Source organism: Gobio gobio (assembly GCF_949357685.1).
Source record: "Gobio gobio genome assembly, chromosome: 5".
NCBI lineage: Eukaryota > Metazoa > Chordata > Actinopteri > Cypriniformes > Gobionidae > Gobio > Gobio gobio.
In genome coordinates this window covers 49,276,441-49,299,073 of record NC_137101.1, presented here as the reverse complement: position 1 = coordinate 49,299,073, position 22,633 = coordinate 49,276,441, and the positions used below count along the sequence as shown (strand labels likewise).

General features: G+C 39.5%; 1 protein-coding gene across 1 annotated transcript in view; it reads right to left on the bottom strand.

The window, feature by feature from the left end:
* Nucleotides 1–2,143: 2,143 nt before the first annotated feature.
* The window catches only part of LOC307126319 (guanylate-binding protein 2-like), a gene marked incomplete at both ends in the record, with an annotated part of 46,535 nt that continues 26,045 nt past the window's right edge, over nt 2,144–22,633 (bottom strand). Inside the window, 4 exons of the mRNA XM_079816783.1 lie at nt 2,144–2,371; nt 5,057–5,312; nt 5,386–5,734; nt 6,118–6,378. Coding sequence (XP_079672909.1) covers nt 2,144–2,371; nt 5,057–5,312; nt 5,386–5,734; nt 6,118–6,378 — 1,094 coding nt within the window. The remainder of the gene's footprint in view (nt 2,372–5,056; nt 5,313–5,385; nt 5,735–6,117; nt 6,379–22,633) is intronic.

Here is a 22,633-nt window from a genome sequence, read left to right as displayed (position 1 = left end):
AACCCCGGCATCCTGGCCAAATTTGCCTATTGGCCCCTGTCCATCATGGCCTCCTAATCATCCCCATATATATATATATACGATTGGTATCATCCCTCAGTCTCCTCTCCACCAATCAGCTGGTGTGTGGTGGGCGTACTGGCGCAATATGGCTGCCGTCGCATCATCCAGGTGGATGCTGCACATTGGTGGTGGTTGAGGAGATTCCCCCCTTCTATGTAAAGCGCTTTGAGTGCCTAGAAAAGCGCTATATAAATGTAACAAATTATTATTATTATTATAAGTCTGCCATCTTCTGCTCAGTTAGCTTTCCACGAAGCTTGTTGCACATGATGCACCTGTGTAGAGTGCTGTTTATAAGCTTCCTAACACCAATAATCCAGTACCCTGCATTGCGGATAGAAGATTCAGTAAACACACGTCCCTGATGCTTGACTCGTTCATGGTAATGCTTCACAAGCAGTTTTGCAGCATGACTGCGTCCTGGGACGATCAAAGGAAACTTCTCTTCGAGATCCAGAGTTGCATTCTTAAACCGACCTCCCATCCTGAGAAGTCCTGTACTATCTACGTAAGGATTCAGTTTTTTCAGAGCGCTGTGCCAAGGGATGTCGTTACTTTCAGCAATGCAGGTAAGCTCTTCTTGGTAGGCTTCCCTCTGAACGCTTCTGATTACAACTTCCTCTGCTTGCGACAACTCTTTCGCTGTACGAGGCTTAGCACAATAGTGCCACGATCTACAGGATCTTTCTCTGTCATCAGACGACTTGTAAGTCTGAGCGACATGTATGAGAGAAGCTATGGCTCCGATTAATGACCTCCAAGAAGAGAATCGCTCGAATCTTTGACATTCGAGATAAGAATCGTCGGTGGATAGAGTAGTAGCGAGAGGACGAACCTCTGTGTCCAACTCTGGCCCAATGAGGTCGAATTCCTTTTCCTCCACAGATGGATTCTGATCCACTTGCGACAGGAAGGCAGGTACTGTAAGCCAGGTGGTGGTGCTCAACAGGGCTGCTGGAACGGAGCGGGTGCCTTGGTCTGCAGGGTTATGCTTCGTAGAGACATAGTGCCATTGTGTTGGGCTTGACACTTTGCGGTTACGCTGCACTCTGTTGGCTACGTATACGTAGAAACGCCTTGTCTGGTTAAAAATGTATCCCAGGATAACTCTGCTATCTGTGTAAAATTCCACAGCATCTAGAGTAAAGTCCAGCTCATTCATTATCGTCTCTGCTAACTCTGCAGCTAGAACCGCAGCTCCTAGTTCCAGCCTGGGAATGGTATGAGCAGCTTGCGGAGCCAACTTCGTCTTCCCTAGGACGAACCCGGTATGACATGCTCCTTCACTGTTGATGACACGAAGATATGCCACTGCTGCAAACGCTCTGACAGAAGCATCTGAGAAAATGTGGAGTTCCTTTCTCAGAGCCATAGAGAGAGTAGTATGAACATATGGTCTGGGAATCTCAAGCTGTTTAAGATCTTGCAGAGATAACCTCCACGCATTCCATACTTCTTCCTTATCTTCAGGGAGAGGAGAGTCCCAGTCAAGAGCCTCACCTGAGAGTTCTCGCAACAGGAATTTCCCTTCAATGATGATAGGGGCAACGAACCCAAGAGGGTCGAAGAGACTGTTGACAGTAGCAAGTATCCCTCTGCGAGTAAAGGGCTTCCTAATGTCTGTTACATGAAAAGTGAATGTGTCCCTCTTCACATCCCAGCTAAGTCCGAGACTACGTTGGATGGGCGTAGGGTCGACTTCCAAGTTCAGATCTTTGAAACCCTTCGCATGATCTTCAGTCGGGAATGCGTCCATTACTTCCTTGCTATTAGAAGCGAACTTGTGCAGTCTCAAATTTGAAGTAGCTAGCATTTCTTTTGTTCGTGTCAAGAGGTTGATTGCTTCTGCAGCTGTGGGCGTCTGAACCATACTCCTCCATGCCATAAGCCGCTGCGCGTCAGAGACCATTAATGGCTACAGCAGGAGATGGACTATTTCCGAACACATGCACCCTCATGCGCAATTTGATGATCTTTTACCTGGTGTTATTGTCCTTGAACCAAAGGAATCGAAGGAAGTCTCTATCTTCCTCTTTCACGATGAAGCTGTGAAACATCTGCTCGATGTCTGCAGTTACAGCTACCAGCTCCCTTCTGAAACGACTCCCAAGAGGCTGTTATTTAAATCTGGACCAGAGAGAAGAACATCGTTCAAGGAGATGCCCTGTGTTTGTGCGCTGGAGTCGAAGACAACTCTGATCTGACCGGGCTTCTGCGGATGGTACACCCCAAACTTAGGTAAATACCAACAATCCTGGCCTTCTCGAAGAGGAGGGGCTGCTTCAGCATGGTCACGATTAAAGATGTTCTGCATGAAGGTAAAAAAATGAGACTTCATCTGAGGCTTCTTTTCCAGTGTGCGCAAAAGTCAAGTCAAGTCAAGTCAACTTTATTTATATAGCGCTTTTAACAATGTAGATTGTTTCAAAGCAGCTTTACAGTGTTAAACAGGAAAATAATGCAGCATAATTTTATTCAGCTGTATAGCCATTCTGGAAAAAAACGCTGATGTCAGCAGTTCATTTCAATTATCATACAGTGACAGTGTGGGCTTTAGATCAATAATTAGATCAGTAATTTAGTTTAAATGGTTAATTTAGTTTATTAATTGAATTTATTTCGATGTTTAGTTGAAAAATGTAGTGTCCCCAACTGAGCACACCAAGCCAGAGGCAACAGTGGCAAGGAAACCAAAACCCCATTAGGTGACCTAATGGAGAAAAATAAACCTTGGGAGAAACCAGGCTCAGTCGGGGTGCCAGTTCTCCTCTGGCCAATTAACAAACAGCATATTATTATTATTATTCTGGCAGCTTTACAGCTCAGAGGTCATAATAGATCAGAATATTCGAGGGACCGGGGGCAACATGCTGGAGACGGGTTTATTGAGGATGATGTTGATTAAATAATTATTAAAGTGCAATATTCGAATGATCGGAGGCAACACGCTGGAGACGGGTTTATTGAGGATGACATATCGATTTAAGTATTATTTAATTGTAATATTCGAACAATCGGAGTCAACACGGCGGAGACGGGTTTATTGAGATGCCGTGTCGATGAGGCAGTTGCAGGGGGAGTCTAATCACGGTCTCTGCAGACACTTCAGGTTCCTGTGTTGGTCTTCTCTGGGCGCAGGTCCACCATCTGAACTGGATACGGCCCGGATCCAGCTGACTGCAGTAAACCTTGGGATAAAACAGAGAGACTATCATTAGCATAGATGCCATTCTTCTGATGATGTAACGAGTACATCAGGTGTTATGGGAAGTGTTCCCGGTTCCGGCTGACCTAGTTAATTTCTGTCAGATTCTGTCAGAATATATTTTATTATATTGAAATTTCCCCATAACTTAAAAAAAAAAATTAATATAACTTGATTTGAGGTCAAGTGTTTTATGTGTATGCCACAGTAAAGAGATGTGTTTTTAGTCTAGATTTAAACTGACAGAGTGTGTCTGCTTCCTGAACAATGTTAGGAAGACTGTTCCAGAGTTTCGGAGCTAAATAGGAAAAGGATCGACCGCCTGCAGTTGATTTGGATATTCTCGGTATTATCAACTGGCCAGAATTTTGAAACCGCAGTAGACGTGATGGAGTATAATATGTTAAGAGCTCGCTCAAGTATTGGGGAGCTAAACCATTTAGTGCTTTGTAAGTAATAAGCAAGATTTTAAAATGTATGCGATGTTTAATAGGCAGCCAGTGCAGTGTTGACAGAACTGGGCTAATATGGTCATACTTCCTGGTTCAAGTAAGAACTCGAGCTGCTGCGTTTTGGACCAGCTGGAGTTTATTTATTAAGCGAGCAGGGCAACCACCCAGTAGAGCATTACAATAATCTAGCCTTGAGGTCATGAACGCATGAACTAACTGTTCAGCATTTTGCATTGAGAGCATGTGCCGTAATTTAGATATATTTTTAAGATGGTAGAAAGCAGTTTTACAGATGCTAGAAACGTGGCTTTCAAACGAAAGATTGGTATCAAAGAGCACACCCAGGTTCCTCACTGACGACGAGGACTTGACAGAGCAGCCATCAAGTGTTAGACAGTATTCTAGGTTACTACTTGTGGAGCTTTTTTGTCTAATAATTAAAAATTCAGTTTTTTCTGAATTGAGTTGCAGGAAATTACCGGTCATCCAATGTTTTATATCAACTATGCATTCCGTTAATCTTGTGAATTGGTAAGTTTCTTCAGGGCGTGAAGAAATAAAGAGCTGAGTATCGTCAGCATAACAATGAAAACTAACGCCATGCTTCCTAATGATATCTCCCAGTGGTAGCATGTACAGGGTGAAGAGTAGCGGTCCTAGCACTGAGCCTTGTGGTACTCCATACTGAACTTGTGATCGGTGTGACATCTCTTCATTTACTGCTACAAACTGATAACGGTCGCATAGGTATGATTTAAACCATGATAAAGCAATTCCACTAATACCTACATAATTTTCGAGTCTATTCAAAAGAATATTGTGGTTGATAGTATCAAATGCAGCGCTAAGATCGAGTAACACTAATAGAGAGATACAGCCACGATCGGATGATAAGAGTAAATCATTTGTAACTCTGATGAGAGCAGTCTCAGTGCTATGATACGGTCTAAATCCTGACTGGAAATCCTCACAGATACCGTTTCTTTCTAAAAAGGAACATAATTGTGAAGACACTGCCTTTTCAAGTATTTTTGACAGAAAGGGTAGATTTGAGATTGGTCTATAATTGACTAATTCTGTAGGATCAAGTTGCGGTTTTTCAATAAGTGGTTTAATAATAGCCAACTTAAAAGTTTTCGGTACATATCCTAATGACAAAGATGAATTCATGAATTAAAGAGGATCTATGACCTCTGGTAGCATCTCTTTTAATAGCCTAGTCGGAATAGGGTCGAGCATACATGTTGTTGATTTTGATGATTTAACGAGTTTAGCCAATTCTTCTTCTCCTATAGCAGTGAATGAGTGTAATAAGGGAGTTTAGGCGTGTCAGTACCTGCGCTCTATTATTAGGAAGTCGCTGGCGAGGTGTTCTGAATGGGAGTGGTGCAACCCAACTATTGCTCTCGTCCATGAACATCTCTTTGTGCATGATGTCCAGAAAGCGCCTGTCTTCAATGGACAAACCTACTTTGTTATCATCCTTTGATCTCTCAAAGATGGTATCCCCTATAGCGTAGTCATCAGAGATGAAGGTGTCACACGCTAGAGAGATCTCAGGCAGAGGCTTGGCATCAAACTTCTCCTTGACGCTGAATTTGTAGAAGTAGAGAAGGACGTCCATTATCAAGTACATGGGTGCGGTAAGTACTTAGTTCTGCAGACCTGTGTACAGCTCCTAAGCAAACATCTCCTACTACGACCCATCCTAGGTCTAGTCTTTGTGCATAGGGTGCATTATTAGGCCCATTACGTTGTTCCCGTACTTTATGAACCTGAAGGATGTCACGACCCAAAAGAAGTAGGATTTGGGCTTCTGGATCCAAAGGAGGAATGCTATGAGCTATGTGCTTCAGGTGAGTGTGCCAGTGTGCAGCATCAGGAGTGGGTATCTCGGCCCTGTCATCCGGCATGTTGTTGCATTCAATCAAAGTTGGCAATTTCACCTTCATCTCTCCATCCAAAGACTCTATAGTGAAACCTGTGGCTCTTCTGCCTGCTGTCTTTGTCACACCTGCACAGGTACGTAGGGTGTATGTTGAGTTAACGGTTAAACGGTCAATATGAGTATCCCTAGTAGACATGGACCAAGTGATTTATTGTTCTGCCTGAACAATCTGTAGCGGTTGTCCCCTAGTTTAAGAACTGTAACTTTACAACTTTCATACATTCAAAGTATAGAGCAATATAATAATTGCAAAAAAAGAAATAAAAAAAAAGCTCAGACTTTTATACAGTTATCTATAGCAAACTTCAAACACACATTAGTCCTCATTTACAGGTTCATATGTTATTGATTCTTCATGATTATCATCTTAAATCATACGCTGAAGGTTCAGAGTTACTGGAATCACATTCTGCAAAGCTCATCTTCTCTTAAGGGGAACAGCAGGAAACCACTGAAAGTGTTGTGGTTATTCTGGTCATCATATATCCTGTGGCCAGACCAAAGTCTCACATAGACAACATCTCCAACCTCCAGGAGCAACACAACTCCATTCGAGGAGTTTAAACGATCCTGAGCCTGAGGCTGATTATCATGTGCAATAACCACAGACTTTCCATTCTTATCAATAGATGCAGCTGCTGCAATTCCGCCAAAACCAAACACAGAGACTCTGAACATGTAGGCTCCTCTCAGTGGGGCTGTGAAAACACCTGAATCAAACAACAAGAGACACAGAATCAGCTTCACACAGTTTAATGACCAAACACACTGTTATCGTTTTGAAATATGGCAGATCATTTGTGACCCTGTCTGTGAAAACCCAGCTAAAGTCATTTTTTTGTCATTCGCTGTTTTATACATAAAATCATCCTACATAATGTAAAGAACATTTCTGTGAAAATATAACCTTGATATCTTTAATATTGACTGAGTAAGATCATGTCAAAAGTTAGCTGAATTTCGGCCTCAGAAAATCATCATTTTGAGAAATTCCAATTTTAAAATCAAGCTTATTTTTGAAATTGTAAAACATTTTAACCATTATTATTCTGATAATGTGCCATATACCACATTAAAGCTAAGATTCTCCCATTTTCAGTGATATAGGACACATTTATGAGAAAATTCTTAGTTTTGTAAAACAAGTCTATTTATTATGATGTGCATGTCCAAAAAGCGTGAAAAATTGAAACGAATGGGGACACCACAAGAGCTTGATTTACCAAGTCAGTTCACTCTAATGATTTGTAGGCTATAACTTTATTAGTAAAATGAAATCTCAGTAGAAAATGTCATTAATAGGCCTATATATATCCATTAATATATAAAACATCCATAGAAAATGTCACTGTGTAACATTTGGAGTAAATCCAGGACTAGGCCTAATGCCCTAACAAGTTAACAGGTCAGTCTCAAACTTTGTGCAGATAGTTAGTCATAACTGTGAATCTTCACTTGTCTCACAATTCGATTAGATTATGATTCATTAGGATTTTTTCACGGCTCATTGTGCTTAATAACTCTTTTAGCCTACATAAAGCACGTCCTGCACTTTATGTTCTCATTCATGCATATTCTATTCGTATAGGTTTACGAACCAAAACCAAAACATCAGACGCAAGAGCTTTGCTTCCGAAGGACACACGCAACTTTTTTATATTAATATATAATACGGGTTCTTTATTTAGACTACAAAAAACAGTAGGCCTATATTAATCATTATTAATTAAACTATCAGCTGTTCTGTTCCTTGCACTTCGCTTGCTGCGGCCGCCCTGTCAGAGAGCGAATTCATAAACCCAGCGCATCAGCATCCAAAGACCAAACTATTTGACACTTAGCAGCCATTAAATGTCTTTAAAATAAGATGGATGTATAGGCAGAAGGTGGAGTTAGGAAACAAATAAACTGTTCCTGAAATGTCAGTGATGGCACAAAGAAATCCACATAGAAATCGGAACCCGGCTTAAGACGTCGTTTTCTTGCCTTTCCCGACACTGATCTGATCCTTGGTTGTGCGGATTGATATTATGGTCTGTTTGCACTTTGTAATAGTAAAAAATATGTTTCTGAACAGAATGATATAAGAATCAGGAGTTGTTTCTGTGTCGAAAGTAAACAAAGAGACAATTAAAATCAATATTTAAGAAGCCCACGTCCGGTATTTTTTGGTGCAAAATAATAAAACGTAGCGTCAATAAAATCATTAATTTCAGTATTTATAATATTATAAATGAAAAATTGAGTCCTGCATCTCAAATCCCTTGGTATAATCTATAATTTACAGCAATAAACACAAATTGCCTGTTTTGGTCATTTTTATGGCTATGACTATTTTGACGCTCTATATCTCATAATTAGATTATGCTACTTTAGCCGGGGTTTCACAGACGGGGGTCACATATATTTAAGACCCATCGAATCTGAATTTAAGACTTTTTAAGGACCCACGGACACCCTGAGACACTTCAGCTCATACTCGTTGATTCTCGATCACTCCCATTATAAAGCTCAGATGTGTCAGGATATTTATTAATATTTCTCCGATTGTGGTAATCAGAAAGAAGAAAGTCATACACCTAGGAATGATTGTGTTTTAGGTAATGCTGGGAATCGATTAAAAAAATTAACTAATTAATCGCATTTTTTTCTGTAATTAATCACGATTAATACATTTTCCCGGTAATGTGACCAAAAATATTTAAGACCCATCGAATCTGAATTTAAGAAATTTTAAGACTTTAAGGCCTTATTTAAGTAAAACCTTATTTAAGACATTAAGACTTTTTAAGGATCCGCGGCCACCCTGTTCTTTTCATTACCTATGATAAGAAAACTTTCAATAATTGCAAATTTAATTCCATGCAATAGTATTAGTAATTGTGTGACTTCCTTAAAAACCTGTATAACAAGGAAATTCTTTAGGGCAAATTAAGGATAAGTACAAGAGTTTTTTTTATTTTTTATAATTCATCCAAACATAAAAATAGAATTAGCAAACATGAGCAGAAGCTTTTAACTAACCATTTAATTAATCTTCCACTGACAAAACTGTAGTTTACTCACAGCATAAATGCTAGAATATATGTCAGCTTGTATTACATTTTTCTTTAGATTTTGCCATGTGAATGAAAGTCCATGGAGTCAGTCAGTCTTCTCTGAACTACTGACACAACTGTAGATTACTCACAGCATAATAAAAGAAAAACGTCAGGTTGTAGTGTCTTTTTATTTGTTTGTTTTTTCCATGTGAATGACAGTCGATCGAGTGAATGAATGTTTGGCTATGCCAAAATGTGAGAAAACACAAATTTCAACGAATCTTCCACTGGTAAAACTGTGGTTTACTCAAAGCATAATAAATACTGGAATATATCAGTTTGTATTACATTTTAATTCGTTTTTTTCCATGTAAATGTGACCCGTTACGGCAACCAGGGACACAAGTCGGCAGCACAAGTTTCAAGCAAAATGAGAATGAAGCGGTTTTTTTTCTTCAAAATTGGTGATCGCTTTTTTGCCGAATCTGTTAGTTGAGATCATGAAGAAGCCTCTCCATGTTTGAGATAGCAGAATTGGTATATTTAAAAGCATACACTTTGAGGTTGAAATCGGCTTGTTTTTAGGAGATTCTAGCATGCAGCAGAGGCGTGTTTCTCTTTTGTTATTGTCCCGCCCTCTAAGGGAAGCGTGGCTCAGTGTTGCCAAGTCCGCTGTTTTTCATGTCCGCGGGTTGAAGCGACCCCAATTATGTGATATTTAGCCCCGGGAATGTGAATTTTAGTTGGCAACCATGCCAAAAAAAACATATTTTACCCCCTGAAATTACCGGAGAAGCCCCCCTGAAACGCGATTGGGCTAGTTTTGAGTAGCAATTGTGCAGGTTTTGTTGTGAAAACCTGGCAACCCTGGTGGCTGATACACGAGCAGCGAGCAACGAGCAGCTGATACGAAGTGCAAACCTCCCAGATAACACAATGTCTGAAGCAGTAAAGAACCAACACGATCATCTTTCCCTTGTGCAGAAAGAGAGGGCTGAGTACAATGACATGACTGAAAATAAACATACAGGTCCTTGAAAGTGCTTGAATTTATTTTGTGCAAGAAGTTTTCTGGAAGAAATTCCATATTATTCTCTCCAGTCCGATAATGTGTTATTTCGCCAACACTTCGTGGACTATGCTTGATTTACGTTTGTTACTTGCATTTATGCATTACATTAAGTGTTTCCTGCGTGCGGTACTTTGTGTTGTAACGCGCGCACAAAACCACTACGGTACCTCAGCGTTTCACAGACACACCGTGAAATATTGCAAAAATAGACTGGTTACATGAGCCTAAGCTCTTTTCAATAAAATCCATGCAAAAGTTAATATCAGATCATTTTAGAATTCTTCAGTTTTATGCAAAACAGAAATATGACAAATAGAATATCAGACCTCTGTCATATGGCCAAAAGTAAAGTCCTTGAAAGGTTCTTGAATTTAAAGTTAACCAAGCTGTGGGAACGCTGTATTAACAACTATCCAAACTGGTTTAGACCTAAAAGAGCCTTTGTAGGCCTATGTTACCCTTAAATGTCAGAGAAAAGAACAGAATCAGAGATTTTTTTTTCTTATAGAAAATTGTACTTTGCATATTATACTATAAATACACATAATTATAGTTGATTTTAGTTTATCATAGTTGATCATGACGGTTATCACAGAATCCTGTTAAAAAGTCCCAATGCTACACAATGAAATCAATTCACCAAGTTTTATGTAGAAAACCAGCAAATAACAAATAAAAAGTTTTTATAAAAAGATAAAACTCACATATTTCAGCCTCTAAATAATTTTTAGTCAAAACAGATAAATTACTGACATTTACAATGCACATAATCCTTCATTATTAATAGTATGCGGTCCGATTGTAACCATGCAGCTTTACAGGGGGTATGGCTTATCTAAATGAGATGTAAATGAGCCCTATTGTCACTCCCAGCAGGCGAGAACAAAATCTTTAGAGGCAAATTTCTCTCTGTTAAGCTTTTTTGAGTGCCTACTTTCAAATGGCCACAACTTCTCCAAATATGATCAGATTTCCATGTGTTACACATCACTGGAAAGCTTGGAGACTACACTTTCAGAATATGTAAATAACTCAAAATGCCCCAGAACCGACTTGTGTCCCTACCTTCCGTGACTGGTCACAAAGGTCGGTCGGAGGATGATAATGTAACAGTCAATATCAATATTGCTCTTGACACGTTTGACTGAAAACGCCACAATGTGAAAAAAACACACTAACACATACATTTTCCACTGACAAATCTGTGGTTTAATCAAAGTATAATATATACAGGGGCGGATCTACAGGGGGGCAAGGGGGGGCAGGTGCCCCCCCACTCTAGAGCCTTGCCCCCCCAGCTGCCCCCCTAACTTTGATAATCCAAAAACTGTACTTGTAAAAACAACCCGCCAGTATGTCCAATACATTTACCAAAAGTAAACCATTCAAAAAATTTTTTTAAATGTATTAAAATTAAAATGCATAAAATACCCCTCCCCCCGCACCTCTAATACTTAGCTACGTCCCTGATTCAAGCGTGCAGAGCGGCCGCAGCGGCGTTCGCTCAGTCTGGTTCACGCACAGCGAGTCTGCTGCGGTGCGGTCGCCCTACAAATCGACTGGAGAGACTGAGCTGCCCCAGAGCCCCTGAAGGTGAAGTGAGTTTCCCCAGGTGTAGTTTAAACACACGTTTAAAGCTGTAGTCTACGATGTTGAAAATCAGTCGAGAAAGCCTGAATTTAAAAAAAAACTCATCCCGCCCCTCGACACGCACACCCCTCCCCTCTGTGCTACCTGATCCCTCCCACTGGGAAACGACCTGAACAACGTCACTCAGTCAAGCAGGAGTAAACATCGGAACAGAGATGTTGATAGCTCAAAGGCACACGTTTGAGTTCACGCCCACGCAAGATTAGCAACACATGCAATGTTCTATCGGCTCGAACAGAAAACCGCTAACGTTAGGCCTATTGAAATAGTCAAGCACTTCAAGAAATATAATTACTTTGACCCGTGATAGGCGATGCTAAACGGCTAACATTCCAATGCCGACTGGCAGCATGATCATGTTGTCATGCTGATAAAAAGCTATTTATGTAATACACCACACCATAAAAGTATAAATAAATGTTTACCTGCTCAACAAATAATCAGAGTCAGTTTTAAGTCCAAAGGTTTCTCTGAAGCTTCCTCCAACGGGCAACGGTGGACCCTATATTGATTCGGCTTTGAGTCCGGCGTTCTTCACATTTATTTTAAATATCTGCTCTTTCCTCAATTGACTTTCTCTTTATTCCAACCTTGACTGTTGGGGCGAGCAGGGGCCGCTTGCCGCTGTCTGTTTGTTGGTTTTTCTCCATTGCTGAGTTGACGCTGCCTACTTGCCAGCAAAATTTCATGTCGCAGGAGGGGGCGGGGTGGGGTGCGGTCGGGGGGAAACGCGAGTGGAGCAGGGATTGGATGAGAGCAGTTAACCAATGTAAGCTGTCCGGCCGGACTGCTTACATTGGTCAATTTCTCTGCGGGTGTACACCCAATAGAGTGAATGGATTTTTTTCATTCTTTTTTCTCTTCATATTGTTAGGATTGTACTGTAGAACCATAACCAGCATCTAAACGAGATTATTAATAATGAACAATCTTTGAAATCGTAGACCATAGCTTTAACTTGAAATTACATTTGTAATGAATGTATTGTATGCTAAAGACGATTCAGCATCAGCAAAAACAGCGAGTCTATTACGTAAGCCAAAATCAGCGGTTGTGAATCGTAAGAGCACTCTTCCCTTTGATTAGCCTAATTTTGATTTTAGTAAAGACAAGAACATATAAAAATATTGTATCCATAACTGCCAAATCTCACGCATTCACCGTGAGACACATGCAATTGACACTTTTCACGCTCTCACGCCACATACATTATCTCACGCACAGAAAAATCGCGAAGCAAAGAGGACACGGAGACCGACAGACTAGACAGAGCAGGTTACTTATGATATAAAAAAAATCTCAGCTCTCAGATTCTGCCACTTTTATTACGAAATTCAAACAATAAATGCCGTTTTGGCGCTTGTAAATGTTATCTGACAGATCCCTAGCTGCACGTGGACCGATCATCTCTAGCTAGGCTAAATAAACACGAATGAACAATGTTGAAAGAAACAGTAGCCTACAACTTACCTAAATGTATATTCCTCATACATAATATCGACCAATCAATCTAACAAAGGGGTCAATAAAACAACTGGAGAACAATTATGTCACATAACATTTACCTCAGGAAAGCCATTTAATGACCATAATAGGCTATAGCACATTAGTTGGCTAGAAAAAAAGAGCTATAGAGAGTATTTTGCTAAATATGTGTAATGTACCATATTACATATTTATTATATTTTTTATTTATATCATTCAATAAAGTTGTTAATATAATAAAAAAAACGCATTGTATGTAATTCGAGTTATTTTTAACCTTAAATAACACTGCCAGCTGATAGGGCTCTCTCTATGTTTACAGCATTAGGTGAGTTGTTTTTTCTTGAGATTAGGTACATCTTGTGTGCCTAATATTTATCCAAATGAGTCAATATTAAATCAAATCACAATAATTTAATTGAATTGAAATAACAAAAAAACGTAGCTTACCAGAAATTGTACCATGTAAACACTGTAACATGTTGTCACTGAACCTAATAAAATTCAGTTGTTACTAAAATGTTAGTGACAATCACAATACACTTATTGTGATGCAATTATTATTTTTTTTTTTACATTTGATTTAGCTAAGCAGTCCTATTAAATCCAAATCCTCTCAGATATCACAGCAATGAAACCAACTGGGGAAATAACAAATACAATAGGATTAAGTAGTCTAAACATAACTGGTGTGTGCATGTGATTAAATCTTTCTGATTTTATATTTGTTATATAGGCTACTTATTAGCTACATGGCCCTACAGTGTAATGTAATACAAGGATAACCAGAGGTTTTCACATATTGACTTTTGCAGGCAAGAGTAGTTGAAGAAAGTAGCTGGAGCCTAACCATGAAAAGGAAGGCTAACAGTGGGGATATTGCCAGCTTTTTTGCCAAAAAAATTCAAAGAAGTACACAGGAGGAAGAGCGTGAGGGAAATGAAGGAGAAGGTAGTAAACTGGAGAGACCAGGAGGGTCAGAGCAGGAGAAGACAGAAGGAGACAAGGAAATAAGTGACAGAGAAGAGGAAATAAGTGAAGGAGACGATTAAATAAGTGAAGGAGACGAGGAAAAAGAAGAATCAGTGAGGGATGAAGAGGAAGCTCCAGATTCAGAGAGAGGGACAGAGGCAGGGAGTGATCAGGAGGAGGAAGATGACAGAGAGGAAGAGGGTAGACCTGCAGTTCCCCCTGGACCACATGGTATGTTTTTATTCTTCTCCCATATAAATTGCCGTACAGTAGAATAATATGTAATGCCACATATATGCATTGGCTATGTCCATGTACTGTTCAATTGCATTAGATAATTATATTTGGCACTCTCCTCTTTCTTAAGATATATCAAAATGCCAAGGTGATGAAGCAGTGCAGCCTGATTTAAAGACATTCCCAAAGACACAACATGGAGCAGCAAAAAGAAGCTTCCACAGGGAGTGGTACAGTTCTTGGCCATGGCTTGAATATTCCATGTCTAAAGATGCAGCATACTGTTTTGCATGCAGACATTTTGCACATTTAAAAAACAGTGTATTCACATCAGAAAATGGCTATTCTAACTGGAAGAAGGCCACTTCCAAAGACAGTGGGTTTAGTGTACATGCCAGATCAGACACACATGTCAATGCGATGATTGCATGGAGTGATTTCAAAAGAATGGCCAAGAAAAATACAACTGTCTTGGGAATGATGGGAGAAGAAAATCAGAAACAAGTAATCGAAAATCAAAAGTACATTAAAACTTTGGCTGAAACCTTGCTGTTGACAGCCACTCAGAATATTTCCCAACGTGGCCATGATGAATCGGAAAACTAAAAAAACAGGGGAAATTTCCTTGAGATTTTAGATCTTGTGAGTAAACATGATGCCTTAGTGAAAAAACGGCTGTCACAGGGTCCCAGAAATGCTAAATACACAAGCAAAAGCACTCAAAATGAGATTTTGGAGTGTTTAGCAGAAATGGTGAGAGAGGAATTATTAAAGAGGTTAAAGAAAGTGAGCACTTTTCTATTTTAGCGGATGAGACTAAAGACATTCAAAAAAAGTTCAGTGGTGGGGCACAACGAGAACTTCCAAGGCAAAGTGACACTAGATGGGCCTGTCGCTATGCTGCATGTAGAAATCTTATGGACAGGCTGCCTGCAGTAATAAGAGTGCTGGATGAAATTTCAGATGAGGCCAATCCACAGAGAGCTGTAGACGCAAGAGGACTACGTTCTCAAATTGATTTTAATTTCATAGGGCTCCTTGCAGTCTTCAGAAAAGTGCTAGGTGAAACCAAGTTTTTATCTGAGATGCTCCAGTCAACTAATGTGGACCTTACCAAAGCAGTTGAACTTACTGAAACCCTCAGACAGACATTGGAAGATTATCGCAAAGAGGAGAGCTTTAATGACCTGTGGAGTACAGCAATTGACACATGCAATGGTTGCAACATTTCTACAATTGTCAAATCAAAAAGAACCAAACAGACCTCTAGGAGACTACATGATACTCTTGTAACATCTACACTTGGACAGCAAACACATGTTGACAGCAAAGATGCCTTTAGAATAGGTATATTCATTCCCATCATAGACTCAATGATCAGTGAAGTGGACAGGCGCTTTTCAAACTCTAGCAGCAAGATAATGAGGGGTATACAAGCTTTAAACCCATCAAACAATGACTTCTTAAAGGAAGAATTGGTTTTGTTAGTGGCTGAGGAATATGGTTCTGACTTGCAAGACTTGAAAACTGAGATACACCAGGCAAAAAGACTTCTTGAAAGAAACAGAGCAAATGGCAAAGTAAACCCGTCCAGTCTGACTGAGTTTGTGACGTTCTTGGTGCCTTTTAAAGAGGTTTTCTTTGAGCTTTTTCGCCTGTGCAAGATCGCTATTGTTTTGCCAGTGAGTACTGCTGGGTGTGAGCGAAGCTTTTCAACTTTAAAGCTTGTAAAAACTCACCTGCGCTCAACCATGGCAGATGACCGTCTGAGAAATTTGGCTGTTCTCAGTATTGAGAAACAGCGTGCAAAAGCACTAGATTTAGATATGTTTGTGAAACATTTTGCTGCAAAGCACAACAACCGTCGCCTTAAGCTTTCCTAAAAAAGATGGGTGATCATGGGTCATTTCGTTTGTGGACTGTAATTATAAGTTTTTAATTATAATAAGAACTTGAGTATTGTCCACTGTTGTATATTTGTAGTCCACTGCATCTTGGACACAATTATTGTACTTTTTTATATTTTCATTTAGCTTTTTATACTGTTTTGTTTTGTTTGGCTTATTCCTGTTGGGAATTAAAAACCTTTGTAGTGTGTAAGGGCATGATTAAACAATAAGTACTGTAGTTAAGCGGTTTTTTGTTTGTTTTGTTAAAACAATTCACATATAGGGATTTCCATGTACCGTCTACCTCTGCCACCCTGCCAAGACCTCTTGCCACCCCTTTGCCCCCCCATGTAAAATTTTCTAGATCCGCCACTGAATATATAGAAGAATATGTCAGCTTGTATTACCCATTTCTTAAGTTTGTCATGTGAATGACGGTCGCTGGAGGATATTCAGTCAGTCTATTGATGGATAACTTTGCGCAGGACACGCTTGTTTATGCCAAAATGTGAAAAAAACAAACAAATATAAATTACTTTTTCACAAACCTTGAGTAATTTACGTTAACTTAGGCAATGTCGCGTTGGCTCGTCTTAACTGACATGACACAAATTACCATAACTTAGCCCAGGGGTTTTCAAACCTGTCCTGGAGGACCCCCAGCACTGCATATTTTGTATGTCTCCCTCATCTAACACACCTGATTCAACTCATGAGCTCATTATTAGAGACTGCAAGACCTGAAGTGGGTGTGTCAAATATGGGAGACATACAAAATGTGCAGGGCTGGGGGTCCTCCAGGACAGGTTTGAAAACCACTGACTTAGCCAATCGATCTTCTTAAAGGTCCTGTTCTTCGTGATCCCATTTTTCAAACTTTAGTTAGTGTGTAATGTTGCTGTTAGAGCATATATAATACCTGTAAAATTATAAAGCTCAAAGTTCAATGCCAAGCGAGATATTTTATTTAACAGAAGTTCCCTTTCAAAGCCTACAGCAAACGGCCGGTTTGGACTACAACTCTGTACATCCTGCTTTAATTACGTCAGTAGAGCAGTTTGTCGACTAACCTCCGCCCACAAGAGTACGCGAAAAAGGGGGCATGGTCTTGTTGCTCCCGCGTGGATAAGAGGAAGTGTTGCGTTCGGTTGCGTTTGTATAGTTTGTTTGTCGCCATGTCGTCGAGACGCTGTTATTTTCATCCCGGAGTCAAGTCACCTTTGTTTGGCTTTCCCAGGGACGCTGTACTTAGAGATCATTGAGTGCATGCATCCCCGTTATGGTAAGAGGCGTGACATTTCCGGTAACGTGCGCTCTGCGTGCGCTAAGCTGCTGTCGAATCACAACACGGGAACCGCTGGCACAATCAGAACTCATTACGTGTTTCTGAAGGAGGGACTTATGTATACAGATAAGTAAATTGTGTGAAAAATACTGTGTTTTTTTACACGCGAAACATGAACACATGTTATATTGCACACTGTAAACACAATCAAAGCTTAAAAAAAAACACGAAAAACGGGACCTTTAAGATGAACAGAAGAGTCACGACAATACAAAACGTTACCACATAATCAATATGATCGTAAAAAAGTTTAAAAGTGCTCTTAAGAGAATTAAATGAAGCAGTTTGCCGTGCTTACCATAACGTACCTGTTAATCATGGTCGCGATCCTCTGAACTTGTGAGTTCTTCGTCAGCGGTGTGGAGGATTGGCAGATTAACGTTTAAATAAATGTGCGGGCTTTTCCGGTGCGTGAGGTAGAATGCCGTGATGAGTAAAAATATATTTTTACAGTCTATGGTAAAAAGAAAGACCTAAATGTAGGCTTCCAATGAAGCTGAAAACTTCAAATGTATTTATTTATTTATTTATGTTAATTTAATTAACAATGAAAATATAAAAGTATATGCCTTATACTAAAGTAATTTCTTGAAACATATCAGTTTAAAGAAATTAGAAACAATTGTCGTTTCTAATTTGCTTTTAAATGATTTATTAATTACTTTCAACCATAAACAAATTATTCAATTAAAGGTAGGGTAGGTAGGATTTGGTTAAAAAACTTTTTTTCCAAATTTGTTTAAACTTTCTTTATATATCAATACATAATTAAAATGTAAGTACTCTGAAAAAGAAAGTATGAAAATTGAGTGTCTGTAGACCTCTCACGACTGTTTTAAAGACAGCTCATTATTTCCATTCACTCCACCGTCTCCCTTCTGGGCTCTTTCCAAAGCCACGCCCCCAAAACACATGAACGCGCTACGCCGACTGCGATCAGCTCAGCTGAAAGACGCATTATTCACCTGAGACGAGCGGAGAAGAAGTGCATGTAGTGACATCATGTCAGAATCACATGTAATAAAAAATCTAACTTTATCATTATGAATATAAACAAATAAGATGTCTTTTAGTACTCACTCTCAAGCTAGAATAACGATACTGGTAAAGTTTAAAATACACAAACAACACAGTGTCTACGACACACACAGATACAAGATGTAAACATTGGTAGAGTATATAAAAACAAACCAAGGGCCGAAATAAACGTGCAGGTAAAGTTCCCGGTGAACATGGTAAAAGAGTTCAGACAGAGGGTAGTAGCTAAAGCTAACTTAGTTCTAAAAAAAGTTCCTGGATGTGGTGTACTAGCTTTTACACATGCATTTTGTTATCTAAAGTTACATTTTGCGAAATTCAACACGACAGCAATCAACTTGAGATAAGCATATTGAGTATTTATCATCTCTACTAATGGCTCGCTAAGTGTATAACATTGTAACTTTATGCTAAGTAATGTTATGTTCGCTATATTAGGCAGCTACGTGTGCTAGTGAGACATGCTTCATGAAAACATGAACAGGGCGCTGCACTGTGGCGACCTGTGGAAGCAGTAGCGTCAACGTAGTAACTCTGTTTGTTCGTTTGCTTGTTCGTCCTTTTTGGATTGGATTGTGTATACTGAACTATCATGATGATATATCGCACGTTTGCGAACCTGCTGATTACTTGCCTATTCCTCGGCTATTTTGCGAGAGGACAGCGTGGGAACGGAGAGCGGCTTCAATACAGTCATGACTTCCTTGTGCAGTTCCGTGCTTCTGACTACGGCGTGTTGGATCAAATCCTCGACTGGCCTGCAGAAATCTTAAGGAGTGAGTTTCCCAGTGTGCGTACAGAAAAGACTGCTGGCCAGAAGGTGAGGAAACGGGGGAAGAAAGGGGGATTGCGGCAGAGACTACGTAAACAGCGATTGAATCGCATTCCACTCCCTTCAATAATCCTGGCCAATTGCCAGTCTCTCAGGAATAAACTGGACGAATTACAAGCAAATGTCCGGTTTATTTCTGATTATAGAAATGCATGTGTTATTTCCCTGACTGAGACTTGGCTTAAAGAACATGACTTAGACTCTGATTTGGAAATCGATGGCTTCGGTGTTCCAGTGCGGTTGGACAGGGATGCCGCTGTAACGGGAAAATCCTTGGGTGGAGGGGTATGCATCTACGTTAACCAGCGTTGGTGCAGGTCTGTGATTTTGAGAGAATCTGTGTGTACTCCCGATATTGAACTGTTGTCGATTTCACTCCGCCCCTTCTACTTGCCCCGGGAGTTTCCACAAATATTTATTTCTGTTGTATACATCCACCCAAAGGCTAATGTGGAAAATGCCTCGGATATTTTATGTAAAGTGGTACACCGGCTTCAAAGCATCTCCCCTGATGCACCTAATATTGTGATGGGAGATTTTAATCATTGTAAAATGAAGACATCACTTATACATTTTGAACAATATGTGGACTGTCCTACCAGATATGGAAAATGTTTGGATCTTTGTTATGGGTCTATTAAGGGGGCATATAAGTCGTCATTAAGAGCCCCTTTGGGCAAGTCTGACCACCATGTTGTTTATCTAGCCCCTACTTATAAACCGGTTTTAAAAAGGGAAAAAACAGAGAAGAAATTAGTTCCTGTTTGGTCTGAAGACTCAATTCAAGAGTTGATGGGATGCTTTGAATGTACTGATTGGGACTTGTTCAAATCCGAATGTACTGACTTAGACGATCTTACTGAAACTGTGACTAGCTACATCGAATTTTGTGAAGACTTGGTAATTCATAAAAAAGAATGTATAGTTTTTCCAAACAATAAGCCTTGGATTACTAAACAAGTTAAAAATTCTATTAACTTAAGGAATATTTATTTTAAACAAGGCGATAGTATTCGGTACAAAGAGGCCAATAAACAAGTTAGAAATGAGGTGAAATTAGCAAAATTGCGGTACAAGGAAAAGATAGAAACAATGTTTACAAATGGAAAGTCTCATGTAGCTTGGGACGGAGTGAAGTCTATTATCGGAACTAAACAGAAGAGAAAATGTATTAGTTTTGGAGGGAAATCTGATTATGAATTAGCAGATGCTTTTAATTCGTTTTATGTACGTTTTGACAATCATGATTTTTCAAGAGAATTGTCTGAATATAGGGGAAATTCTGTGACTCAGAACACTCCTGTTAAAATTCAAATTAATGAGGCTGATGTACGTAGCTGTTTTAGTCAGGTCAAGGTTAGAAAGAGTCCAGGCCCTGACCACATTGGTGGTAGGTTGTTGAAAAACTGCAGAGCAGCTCTCAGGGATTTATTCATTTATTTTTAATGAATCATTAAAATGTTCTAAGGTCCCTCGTTTATGGAAAGATGCCATTGTGGTACCAATTGCGAAAAAGAGAAATTCTTCTTCTCTTAAAGACTACAGGCCTGTTGCATTAACCTCCTTGATTATGAAATCTTTTGAAAAAATAGTAAGGAAGGAGATTTTAACCCTAACTAAGCCAGCACTTGATCCTATGCAGTTTGCATATAGATCTGGTAGAGGAGTTGATGATGCCACTTGTACCTTGTTGAATATGATTTTAGGACATTTAGAAGGCAAGAAAAGTCATGCACGTTTGCTTTTTATAGATTTTTCTTCTGCTTTTAATTGTGTTCAGCCTCACATTTTGGCAAAGAAATTGATTGATACTTTTAAACTAGATCTAAATACTGTGTGCTGGCTGGTGGATTTTTTAACTAATAGATCCCAAAGAGTAAGGGTCAATGGAGTGGTGTCGAATATTTTGATGTCCTCCACGGGTACGCCACAAGGTTGCGTTTTGTCTCCTCTTTTGTTTTCTTTATACACTGATGATTGTCGTAGTGTTTTTAATGGGAGACACATTGTTAAATTTGCGGACGACTCTGTGATTGTGTCTCTTCTCACTGAGTCTGAGCCAGATGTTGGGCCAGTGATCGATAATTTTATTCAATGGTGTGATAATTCATTTTTAAATATTAATGCTTCAAAAACAAAAGAGATGCTTATTGACTTCCGTAAGAAGAGCTCTGCACCTGTGTTGCCCTCTATCATAAAGGGACAGCAGGTAGAAGTAGTCAAACAATATAAATATTTAGGGACTATAATCGACGATAAATTACAATTTGAGGAAAACACCGATATAATTAGAGGAAAAGCTCTTCAGCGTATGCATTTTTTAAGGAAACTTAGACTTTTTAACATGGATGTTTCTTTTATGAAAATGTTTTATACATGCTTCATTGAAGCCATTTTAAGTTTTTCCATCGTCTGCTGGTATGGTAACCTTAATTTAAAGAACAGGAGGAAGCTGACAAGCATTGTGACAATGTGCAGTAAGATAGTGGGGACCGATTTAAGGACTATCTCACAGATTTATGAGTGCAGGACGATTAGGAAGGGCCAGGTAGTGCTTTCTGATGTTACTCATCCATTGTATGCTGAATTTCAACTCCTTCCTTCAGGGCGGAGATTTAGACTCCCCTTGTGTAAGTCAAATAGATATAGAAATTCTTTTATACCGGCGGCAATTAAATTTTTAAACGATTTTTCTGTAATTCAAGGTAATTGATGTGTTGTGTTGTGTTGTTAATATGTGTATGTGTATACTACTGTTCCTACTGCTGTCTATACAAAGAATTGCCTTTAAGGACAATAAAGTTTAACTAACTAACATAAACCAAAAAAATTTATAATCAAAATGAAAGATTACCTTTCCAGCAGAAATACAGCCTCTTGAACTCAAACGGGTGCGCCAGGGTTGCCAGGTTTTCACAACAAAATCTGCCCAATTGCTACTCAAAACTAGCCCAAAACAAGCCCAATCGTGTTTCTCCGGTAAAAATCGCATTTGGGGGGTAAAATATGTGTCTTTTTGGTAGGGCTGCCTGCTAAAATTCGCAAATCCCGGGGGAAAATATCACATAATTGGGGTCGCTTCAACCCACGGACATGAAAAACAGCCCGCGGCAACAGTGTTGAAGTAGCCCGACTTGGCAACACTGGGGTGCATGTGGGCAGATCCTGTAGCAAAAGCGGCGGTTGCCATGGTAGCGAGAGAGAGTGACAGTCGCCCAAGCCAATCACTTCTTTTCGGCCCGAACGAAAATAATGAGCGGTGTTTATTGCAGATTAAAAAGTCTAGAGTCACTCGATTTTTATACTCTCTTTTTCAGAGTACTTAAATTTTAATTATGTATTGACATATAAAGACAGTTTAAACAAATTTGAACAAAAGTGTTTTAGATCATTCTTACCTACCC